This window comes from Aquila chrysaetos, unplaced genomic scaffold (assembly GCF_900496995.4).
Source record: "Aquila chrysaetos chrysaetos unplaced genomic scaffold, bAquChr1.4, whole genome shotgun sequence".
NCBI classification, from domain to species: domain Eukaryota; kingdom Metazoa; phylum Chordata; class Aves; order Accipitriformes; family Accipitridae; genus Aquila; species Aquila chrysaetos.
Genome location: NW_024470383.1, coordinates 201,863 through 222,088, shown reverse-complemented (window position 1 = coordinate 222,088; position 20,226 = coordinate 201,863). Strand labels below are relative to the sequence as shown.

The 20,226-nt window shown below is 53.6% G+C and overlaps 2 protein-coding genes across 3 annotated transcripts in view; one reads left to right on the top strand and one right to left on the bottom strand.

Annotated features, from left to right (window-relative positions):
* The window catches only part of LOC115337909 (C-type lectin domain family 2 member A-like), a 46,174-nt gene that overhangs the window by 11,568 nt on the left and 14,380 nt on the right, over positions 1-20,226 (top strand). Inside the window, exon 3 of the mRNA XM_041121788.1 lies at positions 7,608-7,827. Coding sequence (XP_040977722.1) covers positions 7,608-7,827 — 220 coding nt within the window. The remainder of the gene's footprint in view (positions 1-7,607; positions 7,828-20,226) is intronic.
* LOC121233103 (C-type lectin domain family 2 member E-like) lies at positions 1,263-5,248 on the bottom strand. 2 transcript variants are annotated; one of them, XM_041121812.1, is made up of 5 exons: positions 5,212-5,248; positions 2,763-2,873; positions 2,263-2,459; positions 1,887-1,990; positions 1,263-1,515 (listed from the first exon to the last, which is right to left on the bottom strand). In XM_041121812.1, exons 1-5 carry the CDS (start codon positions 5,222-5,224, stop codon positions 1,377-1,379), a joined length of 564 nt encoding a protein of 187 aa, XP_040977746.1. In that variant the 5' UTR covers positions 5,225-5,248; the 3' UTR covers positions 1,263-1,376. The 2 variants fall into 2 exon arrangements, with proteins under 2 accessions (XP_040977746.1, XP_040977747.1); XM_041121813.1 differs by having other exon boundaries at positions 2,263-2,444.

Below are 20,226 nucleotides of genomic sequence, written 5' to 3'. Positions count from 1 at the left end.
TCACCGGTCCTGGGTCCAGCGTTGCTCCAGTCAGCTGAGATGTCCAGTTCCAGTGGGTGCGCCCGTGGGGCTTCAGTTTGTGTCCTTTTATCATCTCCTTGTCCCTCCTTTGGCCGGGCACTCGAACTCATGAGGCTAAAGAGGTGTCATGCGGGGTTTGTGCTTCCAGAACCTTCGGGAAAGGGGTCGGTGGGCTTGGGGGTCCTTTGGGAAAAAACTTCTCCTTCCCTGCAGACATGACGATCGTTTGATCTCTGCCCAGGCAGGGTGAGCTGCTGCATCCTCTGGCACGGCCTCGCTGCAGAGTTCATCCTTAGGCAGAACTTGCCCCACCACAACGTTTGAGACATTATCTCAACCTGTGAGAGACTGAAAGAGTTAAGGACAGTTTAACCAAACAGAAAAGAAGAAAATAATAATGACAATAATGGCAACAAGGAATTTACAAGAACAATAAAAGAACTGGAATATACAAGTGACACACAGTGCAATTTCTCACCACCCGCCGATCGACGCCCAGTTAGTCCCCGAGCGGCGATCCCCCGTGCTCCCCACTCTGCCCAGTTTCTATACTGGGCATGACCTTACCCTCCTGGGAAGCCGACGGGCGGACAAGGCGAGAACAGCCCCCCCGGCCCCACAGGACCCCCTCCGCCCCGCACCGAGGGACCGACCCCGGGCAGGACCGACCCCGATCCCCACCTGCGCTCCGGCCGGTCCCGAGCTCCGCCCGAGGAAGGCTCCGGCCGCTCCCGCCGCCATCACAGGCCCCGCAACGCTCTGAGGAGAACCGGGAGGCGGCCCGCCCGTTAAAGAAGTGGCGCGGCCCGCCCTCTGCTGTCACCAATCAGCGCGCAGAGTCCAGGAGTGGCAGGGCAGCCAGCCAATCGCAGAGAGCACTGTGTCGCCTCTTTTCGTAAACGGCTCCGTGTGCCCCATCCGACACGGGACTCCATGTTGCGCAATTTCGCCCCACCGGAGCTCGGGAAGGAGAAGTTCCTCCCCAAAGGACCCCCAAGGCCACCGACCCCTTTCCTGAAGGTTCTGGAAGCACAAACCCCGTGTGACACCTCATTAGCCTCATGAGTTCGAGTGCCCAGCCAAAGGAGGGACAAGGAGATGATGAAAGGACACAAACTGAGGCCCACAGAAACTTATAGACAAAATAGGGCTTTTGAAAGCACACAGAAAAGATCAATGAGCTTTTTATGATGCAGTGATCCTACAGCAGTGAGAGATCAACAATAGCCTAGCAGAAGAACTCATAAATGTTGGTGATAGAGTCAGATATTGGGATTTACCAAAAGAAACTGTGTTCGGTTCACCATCTGCTGGCAAGCGAATGGAGATGAAGCTCCTGTTTATGGCATCTTTTATTACGGATATGCTTTTTGCTTCCAGAGGATGTAATTGTCGGGTCTGCTGCACAGCCAGTTCTCCTTGGTGTGGCACAGGGACGAGCTGATCCTCTCCCGTTTCAGGTATGCACAGGGCCCACCACCCCGCACCTCAAACCTGCAATGCCGACACGCTCAGGTGAGCGAGAAAAGGAGGAAACTAAGAAAGCTACCCCCCAAAATTAAGAAAAACTGGGATTTCCTCTCTAGGAGAGAAGGGTGGCATTTGGCTGAGGGTATCTAAGAGGGGATCGGTGTGCAGCATCCTTGGTCCATCCCAAACCTCCCATGGAAAGCCAGGAGCTGCTTGGGCACGGTGGCAGGAGAAGGTCCCCATCCCAGGATGGGTCATCCCAGACCCTCTAAGATATCCCGTCCAAGGAGGGGGAAGCAATGCTGCAGCCCCCTGGGGCCATTTCCAACCACACCAAGAGGCAAACCTGCCCCAGTTGCCAACCCCGAGCACCCAACATGGACAGAGGGACCAACCGGTTGTTGAAGGCTGTGCCGTTGGTCCACCACCAGCTGTCATCCTTCTCCTTTCGCAGCCCAAACCAATGGTTAGCTTCGCCTTTATAGCGTTTAATGAAGGTCTTTAAAGCAAAGAAACATCATGTTTTAGCTGGTCTTGTCTTCCCCACCTTCTCTTTTCCACCTGTGTCCATCACCCCACCCAGAGATGGTGCTTTCCCCAAGACATCCACTCCCGGCTACAGCATTGGGTGCAATTTGGGGCCAAGCATGTTTCTGGTCTGGGTTTTTTTTCTTCTTTTTTGGTGGTGGGGTGGGGGGAGTGTCTGTTTGGGGTTTCTTTTTCATGTTTCCCACCCTGGTGCTAGTGTAGGGGCTCAAGCACAGTTCTCACCAGCTCGTCCATCGTGTTTATGAGGGCCAGTGAAGCTCCCAGGGCCTCGCAGCTTTCCTGACTGGTGGTCCAATTGCTCTCAGCCTCAGACAAATAATAGCATTTCCCTTGGAAACCAAGCCAGGCATCTGGGCACACGTGGGAGAAGTCGGGCTGAGGCAAACGGGATCCTGAGTGGACAACTGCAAAAGAGAAAGCTGAGAGACATGTGGGCAGCCCTAAAAAGCAGGAAAATGGGATTTATTGTTTTTTTCCTGGAGGCTGCAGGGGGGAAATTGGGGATGATGCCCTTGGAAAAGGGAATGGTGTGACCGACTGAAGAGCCAGGATGCCTGGACCACAATTTAGGAGTAAAAAAAGGGGGTCCCGCATGAGGCGGGCTTGGTGCTTTGCTTGGGGAGCATCCCTTGATGCTAGGAAAGTCCTGTGATCCCCCCTTCCCCAAAAGAGGGGTGCCTGGCCCGGATCCTCCCCATGCGGGATGCCTGGATGGGACTCACCAGTCAAGGCCACCAGCAGGACGAAGATGAGGAGCACCAGCACCACGCACAGAGGGACGAAAACCCGAGACGAGCGGGATCTTTCCCGGTCTGGCTTCTTGGTGTTGGACCCTGGGGGAGGAAAGAGCAGGAGAGGGTGTGGGCTGGGTCCTTTCCCTAATCCTTTGCTTTTTTCTGCTGGATCCTCAGTCCATCCCGAGCCCCAGCTGGGACAGGGACCTTGTTGGGGCTCGGGAGGGTGGGGAGAGCTTGCAGAGGCTCAAGGGGCTGCCCGCAAGGCAGGGAGAGCGGACGTGTGTCCTTCAAAGGCACCAATGTGTGTTTGAGGACCTGGAGATGGATTTAGGGCTTTTCAGCCCTTAGAGGTGGCCGCATCACGAAATTTAGCGTAGAGGTGCCTGGGTTGATCTGCGCCCACCCAAAAGCTCCCTGCCCATCCCACTGGTGCTCCACCAGAGCGAGACGCTCTTCCCAGCCCATGCCCTCACCCAGAGCATTGTGTTTTTTCCCCAGCATTACCCCACTTGCAATCTTTCTCTAGATCGTTGCAGTTGTTCAACACTTCCTCTCGGTCTGAAGAATCTGGCTTTTGTGCTCCTTTCCCCAGACAGAAAGAACGTAGAAAGGAGGACAAAGTGAGAGAAGATGAAAAGAGAGGAGAGGAAAAGAGAGGGGTGAGAGAAAGATAAACAAGAGAGGAAAATATTAAAAGATATTAAAAGAAAAATATAAGTTATTAACTCTTCACAGTTTAAAGGGAATTTAAGCATTCACGAGGGGACACAAGTCTGTTAAGGAGTTGGGAGCCACCGCTGCAGGAAGGGAGCAAACTGCCTGACGGGTTGAAGCAGAACTTGCAGTTTGAACCCCTGCCAGGAACCCACAGGAAGGGAAGAAGCTGAATTTAAACCAAACCACTGCTGCCAGCAGCTGCTTGCAGCAAAGTTGTTTTGCTCACCGCAAAACCCCGTGCCTCACTTCCTCCAGCGTCCGCCCTTGCACGGAGCGAAGGGTACACTTCTTTTCCTAAACGTGAGCCAATAGGTGGCAACGGCCGTTATTCCCTCCCTGGGTCTCGAGTGCTACAGCATTACAAAACAAAGTAATAAAAGCCTACCAAGAACCTGCCCCAGCAAGGTGGGCTTGGTACAACAATGACATTTTGTTCTGGGAAGCAGCTCTAAAACCACATAGGGACCGGGGTTGGTTGTCAGTAAATAGAGCAGAAAAAAGTGCAAAGCCTCTCCCTTCCCTTGCACGGGGGATTTGCAGGAGGCAAATTCAGTGCTCGAAGATGTGCTCAGATCTAGTGTTTCAGAAGCAGTTTTAGGGTTAAATTTGGCAGCAGAGAAGACAAAAAAGTCATAACAAGGGCAGGCTGGGAAGGGGTGATGCTTCCCCATCCCTGGAGGTACCCAAAACTCAATGGGACAAAGCCCAGACTTTGTCCTGTCTCTGAGCAGGGTTTGAGCAGGAAACTGCAGCCCAGGGCTGGGAGAGCTGTTACTGCTGAAGCATCGAGATAATATTTGAGAGCCAAAAGTAGTAACCTGAGATGTGTCCTAGTTTCAGCTGGGATAGAGTTAACTATCTTCCTAGTAGCTGGTACGGTGCTATGTTTTGAGTTCAGTATGTGAAGAATGTTGATAACACTGATGTTTTCAGTTGCTGCTAGTAGTGTTTAGACTAATGTCAAGGATTTTTCAGCTTCTCATGCCCAGCCAGCGAGAAAGCTGGAGGGGCACAAGAAGTTGGCACAGGACACAGCCAGGGCAGCAGACCCAAACTGGCCAACGGGGTATTCCATACGGTGGGACGTCCCATCCAGTACAGGAACTGGGAAGTGGGGGCGGGGAATCGCCACTCGGGGACTAACTGGGTGCCGGTCGGCGGGTGGTGAGCAATTACACTGCACATCATTTGTACATTCCAATCCTTTCATTATTGCTGTTGTCATTTTATTAGTGTTATCATTATCATTATTCGTTCTTTCTTTTCTGTTCTATTAAACTGTTCTTATCTCAACCCGTGGGTTTTGCTTCTTTTTCCCGATTTTCTCCCCCATCCCACTGGGTGGGGGGGGAGTGAGTGAGTGGCTGCGTGGTGCTTAGTTGCTGGCTGGGGTTAAACCACGACAGATGACAAAAAGCTTTCAGTTTCCCCCATTTCAAACTTCTGTTCTGCCTTTGGCTGTGCTTTGTAATAATGATTATAAAAATTAAGCAAAAATCCCCTTAAAAAAGACCCCATGGAGGCTCATGTTTTTTACCGCACACCCCCCTCCCCCAAATTTAGGAGATCACACAGGGCAGCCTGAGCTCCTGCCCAGGTTTTACCCCTGCCAAGCCCACTGTGCTTTCCAGCCAGTTCACTCCAGCTCCCCCCAAATCACTATTAATTCCACTGAATTGAAACAAATTTAAGTCCTTTTTGTTGTAGAAGTATTTGCCTTTCTTGACCATGATTTTAATTCCTTCCAGAGAAAGCAATCCCATTAGCTAGAAGGGGCTGGAAAAAAAGACCAGCACTGAAAAGCGGTTACAAAGCAGAAAAACAGAGGGAAAAAAAATGAAAAAGCAGCTGACAAAACACATCCAGAAATTCAAAACAATCACAATAACATAGGCAGGTAAGGCAGGGTACCCGTGGTGGCAAAAGCTTCAATAAAACCAGCTGAAAAGTAGTCATTTGGGGAGTTGTTTTTTTAATTCCCTCCCTTCAATATGCCATTTTTAATTTAGCCGGCTGATTATTTCAGCCTCTCTGGGTTGCCCCCCCCCCCCATCCCAACTGCAGCATCGCTCCTGCTCCGCTGATTCAACCAGCCCCAATTTTGGCAGGCAAGCAGCTGCTTTCCCCAGAGCTTTCCTCTTGCAAGAGCCTACGCCGGCTGAAAGTGAATTCCTGATGCTGCCGAGTATTATCACATTCAGGGAGGGATGGCCCAACGGCCACGTTCCCAACGCTTGGCTGCACCCCAGTAGCTCGGGTGCTGTCCTTTGGATGCCGAAATCCGGAATAAAACTCCTTAACAGCAATGAGAAGTTAAGAAGCGGGCACTCCTTATTGCAGCGCTGGGCACACTCCAGGGGATCTCTCCACCTATCGTGTGCACCTGTCTAGTCTACCTGTGCAGGTTAAATACACACCTGTTATACATATTCACTAAATTTCTAGAAAATGTTAGACATAATCATTAACTTTCCGATAATTTATTAGCATATATGAATGTCTCTTCACAGAGGCGTAGTGAAGGTCTCTGGTGGTCTTCAGGAGCCCCCTGGTGGTCTTCCGTAGTCTTCCTCACTTGTCCGCTTCTTGACCTCTCAGGTGATTCTGCGCAGTACGATTCTCACCATCATCTATATTAGTTTACATAAAAACGCATACTATGTCTATTCCTAAATGTAACCTTTCTAATAATTGGTCCTTCACTCACACCATCTTATTAATATTCTTATGTTAAAACAATCATTGGTTAATCTCACTTAACTCTACTGATTAGAATCCTTGATAATTAGATCGAGGTGGGAAGGGTAGGGGGTTTCCAAGCAGCAGACTTGGTGTCCATAATGGTTTCCTTAGTTTCCTAAAACAAAACACTACAAATCAACAAATCTTTGTCAAAGTTTCAGTGGTTAACTGATTTTAGACAATACTTGAATTCTTATGGTTACACATAGTACATTTTCTAAAGTTCCTAAGTTCCTACGACTACATTTCAAACTTAACACTCCCATACCTATGCTTCACAATTTTCTACTTCTTAATGAAACCAAACTCTTTTATGTGATTAAATTTTTATTTCTTTACCAGAATATTTGCAAGACTTGGGGTGCCTGCTTGGGCTCGCAGGCAAGGCAAAGGGGTGAGAGACCACCTCAAGAAACCGCTGGTCGCTTTAAAGCTTTATGCTTCAGAGTTTCCAAGCAGGAGGAGGGTTGTTTTGTTGGGTTCCTCCCCCCCCCCTCCCTCCGATTAGTTTTGCAGAATAAACCCAGAGCAGTGGGGATTTTTAAGAGAGCCCTGTAGGCAGGTGATGGCGAAGACACCGTGCTCTACCTGCTCCCCGAAGGTTTGCAGTCAATTCTCAACTGCTCTGGCAGCTTTTGGAGCTGGTTCGAAACAGTTTGGAGATGATAAAAGGACACAAACCGAAGCCCCACGGGCGCACCCACTGGAACTGGACCCCCCGGCTGACTGGAGCAACGCTGGACCCAGGACCGGTGACATCTCTTTTCCCCTCTCTCTCTGTCTCGCTCGCTCTTCCTCTCTCCTTTTCATAATCCCTACAGCTCATCCTTTTAGACACAAAACCCTTGACCCAGTCTGGGACTGGGAGTGGATCCAGCTGCCCCTGGGCTCCTCTCCCAGAAGGAGCCTCGAAAGCGAGGGGGTCTGCTCTGAACCCCCTGACTCACGGGGAGGGCTCTCCTTTTTCTCTGAGTCGATGTACGCGGTTAGAACGAGTTGCACATTTACCGAGGGAGTTTCATGCCAGCTCTTGTTACGAGTAACCCCAGCACCTATTGTTCCCGCCTTCCAGGCTCAGGCGGCTTCTGCCGTGAGTGAAACGGCGCCACCGTGAGGCGACCCTGGGATGCGCCGGTGCCGCGGTGAGACGGTGCCGCCGTGTGGTGATTCTGTGGAGAGACCAGGCTGCGATGAGACGGTGCTGGGACGAGACGGAGCCACCGTGAGGCGACGCCGGGACGCGGCGGTGCGACGAGGGGGCGACCCCGCCGCGGGGAAACGATGCCGAGGGGCGACGAGGCCGCGGTGGAACGATGCCGAGGGAACGGCTGGATGCTGCGACCGGACACCGACCCCGCGGAGCCATCGCGCCGGGACTACGGCTCTGGCGGCCCCGTCGCCGCCCTCTGCCTGCGATTGGCTGGCTGCCCCGGCAGTCCCCGCGTTTGCGCGCTGATTGGGCGGATGGCCGTGTGGCGGTTTTTTTGTAAGGCCGCGTCCCGGTTCTCCTCAGAGCGTTGCGGGGCGTGTGATGGCGGCGGGAGCGGCCGGAGCCTTCCTCGGGCGGAGCTCGGGACCGGCCGGAGCGCAGGTGGGGACCGGGGTCGGTCCCTCGCTGCGGGGCGGAGGGGGTTCTGCGGGGGCCGGGGGGGCTGTTCTCGCCTTGCCCGTCCGTCGCTTCCCAGGAGGGGAAGGTCATGCCCAGTATAGAAACTGGGCGGAGTTGGGAGCAGGGGGGATCGCCGCTCGGGGCCTAACTGGGCGTCGATCGGCGGGTGTTGAGAAATTGCACTGTGCATCACTTGTATGTTCCAATCCTTTTATTATTACTATTGTAATTTTATTAGAGCGGAGGGGGTCCTGCGGGGCCGGGGGGGCTGTTCTCGCCTTGTCCGTCCGTCGGCTTCCCAGGAGGGGAAGCGGCGAGGGGCCCCAGCCCGCAGCCCGGAGGAAGCGATGGCCGACCTAGTCTTAAGCTTGCCCGCTCAGGGCTACCTGGGCTGGCGGTCTGGGCGCTTGCTCAGCAAGCGCGGGGGGGTGTTCTGGGGGTTCGTATCCCCCGCGGCTCAGCAGAGGGGTTGGGGGGACCCTGGCCCGTTGCCGTGCCTGGGCCCCCGCTGGTGATGGATGGAGCAGGGGGGGCTGAGTGCTGGGAAGGGGGATGCTGCCGGCCGGCGAGTGCCTTGCGGCCTGTCTGGGAAGGGTCTGTGCGGGGTGTCGGGGAGGGTGCTGGCTCTGCTGGGGGCCGAGGGCCTGTCCTGAGCTCACTGCCCCCGTGTTTGTCTCCCCAGGTGCCGAGGAGCGGCTGCGGTGTCACAGGGGGAGCAGGGAGAGGGCAGGACCGTGCTCCTGCGCGTGGGTGTCAGCGCAGAGCCAAGGCTGGTACTTGAAATCAAGTGTGGCAGCTGTCAGGCAACAGAATAGAAAGTCCTTATATATTGCTGTTTTCAGGCTCTCTGCGATCTCCCATTACGATAGTAACAGCTGCGCTGGTAATAACTGCATTTAAAGGTCGCTTCAAGAAGGCTTTGCTAGCAGTCGTGATGCCTTGGGCCCGGGATCCTGCTTGTCACAAGCGAAGAGATTCCCCTTTCCAGTGTGCCCTGGGAAGAGGGGAGGGGAAGGGATTCTGCTCCAGTGATGGGCATGTGGAGGAACCCCTGGGTCCCCAGGATGGAGGGGTATTCCCCCACCCAGACGTCCCCGGGGACGCAGACAAAAGGACACAGAGGAGAGTTCTGGGTGAGTGGAGGGCCACTGCTGTGCCCTGTAGGGAGGGGACAGTGTCCCTGTGGCAGTGTCACCCCACGGGGACTGGGGCTGGCAAGGGTGAGGGTTTTTCCCGCTGCCTGGAATGGGCCTCGTATTCTGCTCGGTCCTTATCAGGTGGTCTGTAGCAGACAGCCCACCCCCCCAAATCTTTGGCAGCTCTCCAGCTGCAGGTTGTCCCCCCCATGTCTGTGGCACGAGAGCCTCACCTCTGGTCTGTGTGACTGTCCCTTGGCTTTTTGCTGCCAGCTGCGTGTGCGTGGGTGGGAAACAGGCTGGGTGGTCTCTCCCGTGTTCCCTGGGCAGCTCGTGTTGGCGGTGGCGGGGGTGGCAGGGATGGGAGTGCCGTGCCCACTCTGGGACGGTGCCGTCCTCACTCCGAGTGGCTTTTTCCTCCTCCAGGCGAGTGCTGCGGGCTCCATCCAGCGTGTGCCCTGGTGCTGGCTGTGCTCGTGGCTCTGGTGCTGGCTTTGGCTGTGGCTCTGGGTGTACAGTCAGGTAAAGGAGGAGCGGCTGCCTCCGTCCGGCTCCTCGGCGCAGACCTGCGTGTGCCGCCGGCAGCCCAGCCCGCGCGGTGCCAGGCTGGATGCGGCCCCTTCCCCTCCGGGCTGGGGCAGGCGTTGGTGTGTGAGGCCGAGGGTGGTGGGGGGAGCGTGGCGGGGCCAGGCCCTCAGGCTGGCTGTGCCCCTGCCCTGTCCCGGGGGGCCCTGGGGAGGAGCAGGGACACCCCCACGCATGCCGTGGGGCAGGCTGTCAACCCCTGGGGCGTCTGCTCCCTGTAGGTCCATGGCAGCCCACTGGGGAGCCCCGTGGGGGGAGCGCGGGGCTGCCTCCTTCTCTGCCCCACGGAGCTGTGTCCCCTGGTCCCTGTGGAGGGGGCTCCTCTGACCTTCTTCCCTTCTCCCCTTCCCGCTCCAGCCAGAGGACGTGGAGGGAATCCAGATCTGCCCGTGGCTCCGGTGCTGGGCTGTCCTGATGGCTGGGTGGGGTACTGCCAGGTCTGCTACTACTTCTCGAGGGCTGAGGGGAGCTGGGAGTGGAGTCGGGACCAGTGCTCCTTGCTCGGGGCCTCGCTGGCTGTGCCTATGAGGGAGTGGGAAATGGTGAGTGAGGGGCTGTTGCGGCTGCGTGGGGGTGCAGGGGGGGTTGCAGGGTTGGGTGCAGACCCTGGGTTTGGTGCTCAGTGGGTGATAGGTGCTTGTAGGGGCAGAGATGCAGTTCTGCCATGGGGCCTGGGAGGGAAGGAGGGAGGCACGGGGTGCGGTGTGGAGCCCAGGGCACATCTCCCCATCCGTGGTGCTCGGCTGCACCCTGAGCATGGTAGAGCTCTGGCAGAGCAGGACCAACCTGGCTGGCCGCGCTGGCGAGCTCCTTCAGAAGCTGTGGAGGTTGTCAGAGCAGCCGTTGGGTGGGAGCTGCTGCCGTCCCCCGGCCGGTGGGAGCGGTGTGAGGCCGGGACTCGCGTGGGGCTGGGACAGGGACTCGCGTGGGGCTGGCAGCAGCTCCCGACTGTTGGCTCCTCTCTTTCCTACCAGGAGTTTCTCGGGCGCCTGAAGGGCAAAGCTGACCGCTGGCTTGGGCTGCGGAGACAGGGCGAGCGCCTGGAGTGGGTGGATGGCAGCAGCTTCAACCACACGTGAGTCCCGTTGGGAGCTGGGGCCGTGGGGAGAGTGTCCTGCGGTGGGACGGGCAGGGGCCCGGTGGGACGTGTCTGCTGGGACTGTGCCCCGCAGGCAGCCCGTGTCCCCTCCAGGTGTTTGAGGGGACAGCCGCTCACCGGATGGTACCAGCGGTGTTTTTGCTTCTTGTTGCAGGATCCCGGTGCAGGGCCAAGAACCTTGTTTGTTCCTGGACAACCACCACCTCGGGAGTTCAAGCTGCTCACAGCACCGGCCGTACCTCTGCAGCAAGCCCCAAGCTGTGATGGGACAGAGGTGATGGAGAAAGGACCTTCTCCACACCGGGGACTCGCAGCTTCAGCTCTTGCACCAGCGCAGGGTAGGATAAGGAAATCCTTCCCTTAGTTGCAAGTCCAGGTTGCTCCTGGTCTCAGCAACAGCTCACTGCCAGCTCTCGGGGCAATGAACCTGCGGGAAGGGGAGACACCTTGGGTTTGGCTGGGGCAGAGTTAATTGTCTTTCTAGCAGGTGCTACAGTATTATAATTTGGTTTTATTCTGAGAAGAATGTTGATAACACACTGATGTTTTCTGCTGTTGCTGAGTAATGTTTAGAGCAAGACAGGGATTTTTCAGCTTCTCCTGCCCAGCCAGCAGGAAGGCTGGAGGGGCACAAGAATTTGGGAGGGGACACAGCTGGGACAGCTGAGCCAAACTGGCCAAAGGGGTATTCCATAGCATGTGATGTCATGCCCAGTATAGAAACTGGGGGGTGTTGGCCTGGGGAGATGGCTGCTTGGGAACTAAGCGGGCATCGGTCAGTGGGTGGTGAGCAATTGCATTGTGCAGCAATTATCTATTCCAGTCCTTTTATCATTATTGTCATTTTGTTATTGTTATCATTATTTTCTTCCTTTCTGGCCTATTTTACTGTTCTTATCTCAATCCATGACTTTTACTTTTTATTTTACTTTTTATCTGGTCTTGCAGCCCAGATCCTGCAGTCAGGGGAAGGGGTATGGAAAAAGTGGGAGGCCTCAAGAGCATCTGTCACCCCCCCAGTCCCAGAGAGCCCAAAGCAGGGTGTCCTGGGGCAAAGCACCCTCGCGAGACCCCCAAGCCCCTGCAGACTCCCCCGCACAAAGGTGCGACCCCAGGAAGGGACCAGCAGCAGGAGCGGGGCGTCCCCCAAATCCCTCTGCTCCCTCTTTTGGGGTCACAGCTGAGAGGCCCAGCTCGGTGGACGCAGGACGGCACCAGCCCGGGGTGTCTGACGAGCTACAGCCTCGAGAAAAGCCCCCCCGACCCTCCTCTCCCAACCCGTGCCTCAGTTTCCCAGCTTGAGCAGCTCTTGGGGACCCGACGGGCAGCGTCACCCCGCTTCTCCCCCTTCTCAAGTCGCACCGGTCAGCATCACCCGTATTTCCTCTCCCCTCCACAAATTCGGGGAACACACACCCCCAGCGGACACGACCCCCAATACCTGCACCCGGGAGGGGAGCCGGGCTCCCCGCAGCACCCCGCTTGCCCCGTCGGTCTAAGACCATGTAGCCGTCCTCGTCCTCCGTGGTGTGGAAGAGCCAGGGGTCCGTGGGGGTCGGGGGCTTCCTCTCCGCAGGAAGGAGAAGTGGGGTACAGGGCTGCGCCCTGCGGGTTTAGAGCACAGGGAGCTGCAGCACAAGCTACTGCAAAAGAAAAGTAGGAAAATAGCTCTCTTCTTCCCCCTGGGAAAAAAACGGTGGAGGAGAAAATACATAAATATGTACGTTTTTGTGGAGGTCATTAACCAGCTTTCACCCTGACGAGCCAGCGGCTGCGACTGCACAAGCCCTGTGTGCAGGGAGGCACAGGCACATTGGGAAGCCCTGGGTCCCCAGTCTCCTGCCTCCTAATTAGCAGCTATTTCATTAACCTAAGTGAGCATGATTTTATCTGCTCCTGGGCTTACCCATCTGCCATCCTTTGCCAAGCACAGGCAAGCGCCTCTGCTCAGCATGCCAATGCAACTATGAGGTGGGACTGCCCCAGCAGCGCTCCTCTCCCACCCCCGCTGCCACCTGAACCCCTAACTGGGACACTGGAGGACAGACGGACTGGGAGCACTGGGAACGGCCCTCCCACACAGCCACCACACCAGCACGGCCCTCACAGGGGCTGCGGCCAGGTTTGTTCACCCGCCGTCCTGGTCGGATTCCTCCCCAGCGCCCACGGCTGCTCTCAGCTGCTCCTGGGGCTCCTGCGGCAGCACCTTCTCCAGGGGTCAGGACTTGGGGGGGGGCCCTCCCTGAAAGCCCCCGTACGCAGAAAAACAAGGGGAACTGGGGAGGCACAGGAGTCGAGGGGAGCCCCAGAACTCGCCCAGGCATCGGGCAGAGCCAGCACCGTGTGACGGGCACCAACAGAGAGCTCCAGCCATCCCCCTCCAGCCTCCGGCAGCCCCCACAGCCGAGGGAGGAGACCCCAGGGGGGCAGCGGTTCCCTCCCGCGCGTGCTGACCTGGTTCAGGTTTTGGGGGGGAAAACACCCCCATGAAATAAATACTGTCACTGGAAACACAGCGCCCAAGCGCACGACGCCAGGCTGATTGCCATCGTGGTGCTTTTGAGGTTCCCGGTGCAGGGTCCCATGGAGGCAGACGCTTGTGCCGCGATCCGGAGGGATCAGCTGCACTCCCACAGCCGCAGCACTTTGTTCCGCTGGATTTGCCAGAAAGAGGCCACCGAGATTTAAGCCAGAGGAAACGACTGTCATGACCCGGACTGGACAGAGCAGGGAGTCGTGTTGAACTTGGAATTCCCTCGGGCTAAATTAAGGTGAAACGACACCAAACCATCAGTTGAACATTTTATTTATGACAGAAGCAAACTGAATTTGGGAGGCCTAACAGCAGGCGGTGTGCTTTCTCCCAACAGGAATAGGCATGGAACTACCTCAGTAAACTGTGTAACCCGTGGTAACCATATACAGCAATTCAGGGAATAAGGAGAGAAAAGGAAAAAGAGAGAATGAGACAGGAGGAGAAAAAGGAAGAGAGAAAGATACCATCGGTCCTGGATCCCAGGTTGGTTCAGTCGGCCGAGAGGTCCAGTTCTGGCAGGCTTGCACCTGTGGGGCTTCAGTTCGTGCCCTTTTATCATCTTTGCCCCTCCTTTGGGCGGGCACTCGAACTCATCAAGCTAATTAGGTGTCCTGATCAGTTTGTGAGCTTTTGGGCTTGGGGGTCATCTGGGGTGTAGCTCCCCCCTCCCTGCAGACGTGATCTTTTCCCATGCACGGTGAGCTGTTCTGCTCAGCGTACCCAAAACAGCGTTATTGGAACAGGGAGCTGTGCACCCTCCAGCACGCCCTCCCCCTCCTGTTGCTGATGTCCGGTGCTGAACAGCTCCTTTTCACATGTGGCTCTTGCTAGGCAGAGTTTGAGCCTCAGCAGAATTCGTGGCTAGGCAGAACTTGCCCCACCACAACGTTTGAGACATTAACGCTTTCAGTCTCTCACAACGACACGAGGAACAATGGGGACAGACTCGGTACCGGGCATCTCGCCAGGACGCCAAAACACATCCCAGAGCAGCGGTTTGGTGGCTCCCTGTTGAGGCTGGGGTCTTCTCCCAAGCATTGGCCAGGGTGGACTCCGAAGCAATTCTGTTTCATTTCTCCACTTTGCATTTCTGCCCCTCACCTCCAGCTCCTCCAAATCCACCAAAAAACAAATACACCAAAACCAGCAGGACTGAGCTTTGCAGCACGGCACCTGCCAGCAAAGCAGAGAGTTTTCCAAGCCTCTTGGATATTCCCAAGTCCACAAAAGCTGGAAAGACTCTAGTGGTCAGACTAAAGTAAGGATCCCTTGGTCACGGCTCTGTGTCATCGTCATGAGGAGTTTCTGCTTCTGTAAGCTAAAATTAAAACAAAACTGTACCATTGGGACACTCACTACCATGTTGTGTAGGGTTAATAGCAGCTTGTGGTTGATCTTCTCTGCCAACGGGGAAATTTCAGGTGAAATTCAGGATTTCTGAATCCTTCTGAATCCTGCTAGGGTGCTTTTGTGGGTGGCTGCAGAGTATTTCATCTGGGAGCACCAGTCGCTGCTGATACCGTCAGCATCGATATAGGCACATTGGCCCTTGCCCCGGACCTCGAACCTGCACCAAACAGCAGAAGGAAAACTCAAAGGGAAGCCAAGGGGTTGCTGTCAGCTGCAGGTCAGCGGCTGAGCACCTCCCATATGTGCTAACAGCGCTGCAAGGAGCAGGGACCACCCTTCCCCAGCAAACAACCTGCCCCATGCAGAACAAAAACTGCCTCCCAGGCCCCAAAGGAGGGAATATTTTCTGTTGCTTGGTCCCAAGGGGGTGGGGGGGGGTGTGTGTGTGTGTGTGTCTTCTTGCATTCAATCCCTGACCCATCTCAGCCCAGCCCATGGTTATGTTCTCCAGAAGAAGAAGAGGGGACGTACCGGTTGCTGAAGAGAGACCCATTGGACCATTTCCAAGGTCCAGAGCCTTCCCTGTGGAGACCAATCCAGTAGTGCAAGGAACTCCCATAGCGGAAAAGGAAATGCTAGAGGCAGGGAAAAAGCAAGCATTCACGCTACGCCCTCCAGGGGAATCCCAAATCTGCTCCCCAAAAGCCACCGACACACCACTGCCTCAGGGATTTCTCATTTACCAGCTCCTCCTGGGTGTCAATGGTGGCCAAATGGGCTCCGAGAGAAAGGCAAGAGATCTGACTCCTGTTCCAGTCTGCTTCATCCTCCACAAAGTAAAAGCACTTCTCCCTGTACCTGATCCCATTTTCCAGGCAGCTGAGAAGCACAGGAGAGGAACAGGATGGACAGGACGGGCATTTCTTAGCTGGAAATAAGCAGAACACATCCTGGTGACTTACACCACTGGGTTTTCTCCAGGGGAGGAGAGGACTTTGGTGGTGGGCACCTCCACCTCCAGACACTTACCCGCCAGCATGATGACAGTGAGAACCAACGCTGCTATGACCACAGTGACCCCGATGGGGACCTTTTTGTCTTTAATGCACTTGAGGCTAAAACCTGGGCACAAACTGCGTGGAAGAGGCACAGCCGGCAAACCCAAGGCACAAAGAGCACCCCAAGCTCCCTGCAGCTCTTGTATTCCCCCCACGGGTGCCTTCAACACCTTTAGATACAGCCACAAAGCACGTGGGGGGCCACAGTGGGGTGCAGGCTCAGGTCAGGGGGTGCATCCCAGTGCTTTCCTCAGCCTCCAAGGATTTTTAGGGCTCCCTGACCTCATTACATCCTCTCCATACCCCATCAACCAGGAGAGACAGGCACCATCCCCAGGACCCACAGCTTGGGCTGCCCTGTGCCTCCTGCAGCTTGCAAACAGCTTTACCTTTCTTGCATCCTCCTCACCCCAGCTATTTTAACTACCTTTTAGCTGCCCACATCACGCTAAGCACGGCCACGACCTCCGAAACAACGTCCTCAAAACAAGACTGGTGCTTACTGGTCCCTTCCTCCGCTCTCTGCTGTGATGGCATCATTGCAGCAGTCGACTCTTCGCCTGTGCAAAAGCAAGAAGCCTGTGCAAATGAAGTCAGTTACCGCTAATGCTGTGAAGTTCTTCAGTAGGACAGGCCTGACCCTGGATACTTTTCTCCCAGGACAGTCAAAGCAGCATTCCCCCTTGTCATGGTTTAACCCCAGCTGGTAAACAAGCACCACGCAGCTGCTCACTCATTTCCCCCCCACTCAGCGGGATGGGGGAGAGAATCAGGGAAATAAAAAGTAAAACTCATGGGTTGAGATGAGAACAGTTAAATAGGCCAGAAAGGAAGAAAATAATAATGACAATAATAAAGAATAGTAATATACGAGTGATGACCAGTGCAATTGCTCACCACCCATGAACCGATGCCCACTTAGTTTCCAAGCCGTGATGCTCCCAGGCCAACTCCCCCCAGTTTCTATACTGGCCATGACATCACATGCTATGGAATGCCCCTGTGGCCAGTTTGGGTCAGCTGTCCTGGCTGTGTCCCCTCCCAACTTCTTGTGCCTCTCCAGCCTTCCTGCTGGCTAGGCAGGAGAAGCTGAAAAATCCTTGATTTTATCTAAACATTACTTCGCAAAAGCAGAAGACATCAGTGTGTTATCGACATACTTCTTACAGTGAACCCAAACATACCAGCTACTAGGAAGAAAATTAACTTTATCCCAGCTGAAGCTAGGACACCCTTTCTTCCTGGTTTACATGCATGGCAGGAAGGGAAACATGATTTCTGCCTTCAAAAAAACTAGGATTTTTTCAAATCTAGCCTTCATTTTATTGGCTTCTGCCAGCTCTGATTGCCCTGGACAGGTGTCGTCTCAATTACTGCCCCACTTCTTCAACTCCAAGGTGTTTTCAGCTCCAGTCTCCGCTCCAGGACCCTCAGGTCAGCCCCCATGGTGCTGGGTGGCCCTTCAAACCCATCTGAGCCACGTCCCCCAGCCCAAAGCCAGAACCACCCCCTCCATCTCCCCACCATTTGCTCTTAAAGCCTCTAGGAAAGGGGATGGTGCTGATGTACCTGCATCCTGAAGAGCTTCTGCCATCCTGGTGCCACCAAGGGACGGCAGCACCCTCCGGGGACAAGCACGTCCCTCAACTCCACCAGCAACAAGGCGAGCAGGGTCGAGAACACCTGAAGACTGCAGCACGGCACCAGGGACCTGCCAGGTCCTTCTCTGTCCCACAGCTTTGCCAGGATGCTCCTCTGGTCACTAAAATAAAAAGCCAAAAAGCTCACAATCTCCCCAGTGAGGAGATTGAAATAGACGGACGCCTGTAATCTTGAGAGCAGACAACAGACGACACTTTATTGCTAAAACACACACATACTTATAGTCACATAGTCTGCAAAGTCACTACACGCGCACAAGCATAAAATATGATTGGTTATATCAACACTGTACACGCGCATAAACATAAGATATAATTGGTTATACTAACTCTGTACACGCGCATAAACATAGGACATAATTGGTTATACCAATTAAAACACGCGAAACTTGTCTCAGTCTAATTGGTCAAGATAAACTTCCAAATTGAGGTTCTTTGTGCCAAGTTCCCTTTATTGTGGAATGCGCACCTGTGTTCTTCTAATTGGCATCTTTCTTTTTTTGTCTTCTTGTTTATTCTGTTCAAGGTCTTCTAAAGGCCTCTGGAATGCTCTTGCGACCGATGTTAGCTAAACATGTGTCCACAATTCCCCCTTTTTTGTTTTTTGTCAATTAACACAGCCTTACTTGATTCATCAATTAATTCCTAAACACATTGCAACATACAAGGCACACAAATTAAAATACAAAAAAACCCAATACGAGATAAATCAAAACTATCTTAACTCATGATTTAAGAGCAGCTCTATTTTGCAAGGTTGTGTGTCTAATACTATATACATCTAACAGTAAATCAGATAATACTACACCAATCTGTATTCAGGGATCCCAGAATTTGTGATTCCTCGGGTGGCAATGAGTGTGAATGCCCGATCTGTGGAAACCAGGCATTCCCATCCATTGAGTCCATGACCTGCTGTACAGGGGTCTCCATCAATAAGTTCTTAAACTTTGTTGATGTCAGTGGAACCCCCTATTAAACCTGTGAAAAAGGGATTGCTTAGTGTTGCTGTACGGAGGCATAAGCAATCTTGTCCGGTCATGTCAGCCAAGGTCATCCAGATGTTTTCTTTGGCTTGCGGTGGTATCCATGACTACGTCCCTCTGAGGACTGTGAAGAAGATGGACCATCCGTACATTCTTGTGTTGTCTTGTTCCGCGAACTCAGCCCAGCAATCGGTAGGTGCCAGCTTTACGTGGGCGTCCCCACAGAGGCAACAATGGCCTTGCTGTACACCAACCCGATGCTCTTCGGAAAATCCCGGTATTTGTACATTTGTAGAGGAACGGATTTCAGCACACGTGGCCAGCGGGTGCCAAAATTCACCTCGGTTGCAACATGGGGAGTCTATGACGCATGCGCTCGTTGGCCAGGTGCGCTGCACGAGTCATAGCCATCCTGTCTAATTGGTTCATGGGCTTTGTGATGCGGTTGCAATGCACAGAGAATCTTGACCTGTTATGTTGGCCAAGGTGACCTACAAGATCTATGAACACAATTAATTAAACACAGTAAAAGCAACATTATACCTAATAAAATACACAAGAATAAAAGAAACCCCGATTTTTAACAAAGATACAAACCAACTCCTAAGTCCCCATACCGCAGCTAAATGCTCTAAGCCGAAATGACAGCTTTCTTAATTGCGATAAAACTCTTGCAGCTCCTTCTTGCCTCTGCAGTTCTGTTACCTTGTTTATTAATTGCTCCACTGTCCAAGTCCCTCATGTCCGTTGTTTCTCTGGTGGTTCAAAGTCCATTCATACTGCAGCTGTCACATACTCCAGTCCACTCATGTTAACTGCGGCCTACTTATGCTAACTCTAAATAATCAGGCTCAAAGAAATGTTCCCCATTTTCCATGAAAACTCCCACAATTTCCCCCTTTTTTTTTTTTTTTTTTGCAAGCCAAGTTACAAGAAATGCTTTTGCAATCATACGTTCAACTATTTTTATGATATGTGGTACAATCATTACAACTGCTAATATTACAATTAAAATAACTAAGCCATACATAAGCAAATCTTTCAACTATCCCGTAATTCCAAAACTTGTTAGCCGTCCACTTAACCCTGTGTCAGTTATCGTGAGCCTTTTACTGTGAATCATATTGATATCGGGTGTTAGTAACGTAAGTTGTCCGAGGCTACATGGCCTCCCGTTAAGTTTTGCATCCCCAGAGGTAAAGCAGCTGGAATAGAAAAAAGAGTGTGATATTCTGGAATAGATAAAGTTACACCAAGCTGTAGCATTTCTATATACAGGCAAAATAGCATTTACATTCTGACCCTTTTGAGTGGTGTTATAGGTGTAATTAAACATCACACAGGGATTCATGATGACTGATCTTAACAACTCTAACTCTTGAGGTTCTTGTAATACTTGAGGCAGGTGTGCATACAGCAGGAAAAGTAAACATGGTATCTCCTTGCTGTAGAGCTTTTCTCGACAGCGTTGCATCAAACTATGTGTATTTTTTCCCAAATCATTAAGTGAATCGTCACGGATAGGTACAGAGTTAGAGGGATTAGCAGGAAAAGGAGATACAGGTAGTGTAGTAAAGTCAGGTTCCGTTTTAAGTTCTGCAGACCCTGGAGAGGGAGTACCAGGCGATTGGGGTGGGGGGGCGGGGGACGGCGGCGGCACGGCAGCGGTCCCGGCCGCGCAGAGGCCGTGGGAGGCAGCGGCGGGACGGCCGCGGCAGGCAGCGGTGGAGGTAGTCCACCCTGCCTGATGCAAAAGAATTATTATCGGAATCAGAATCCTGCTCGTTAGCGGCCTGCTTACAGACTGCCTCCTCAAAAGCAGTATCAGGTTGTATTGATATGATTTTCTCTGCCGGCTGTAAATGCACCAGCGTAGTATAAATAAATTTCCATGTCAACAACAAGGTTTTAGCAAGCATTCGTGAGTCATGTGGAGTTAAGGTTGACCCAGAAAATGTATGGGACAAAAC

What these genes read in the sequence shown, in the direction of transcription:
- LOC121233103 (XM_041121812.1), bottom strand. An exon ending in TAAACACGATGGACGAGCTG is followed by an intron (nt 1,991 to 2,262) that starts GTGAGAACTGTG and finishes TTTGCTTTAAAG; the next exon opens with ACCTTCATTAAACGCTATAA. An exon ending in GGCACAGCCTTCAACAACCG is followed by an intron (nt 1,516 to 1,886) that starts GTTGGTCCCTCT and finishes TCGGCATTGCAG; the next exon opens with GTTTGAGGTGCGGGGTGGTG.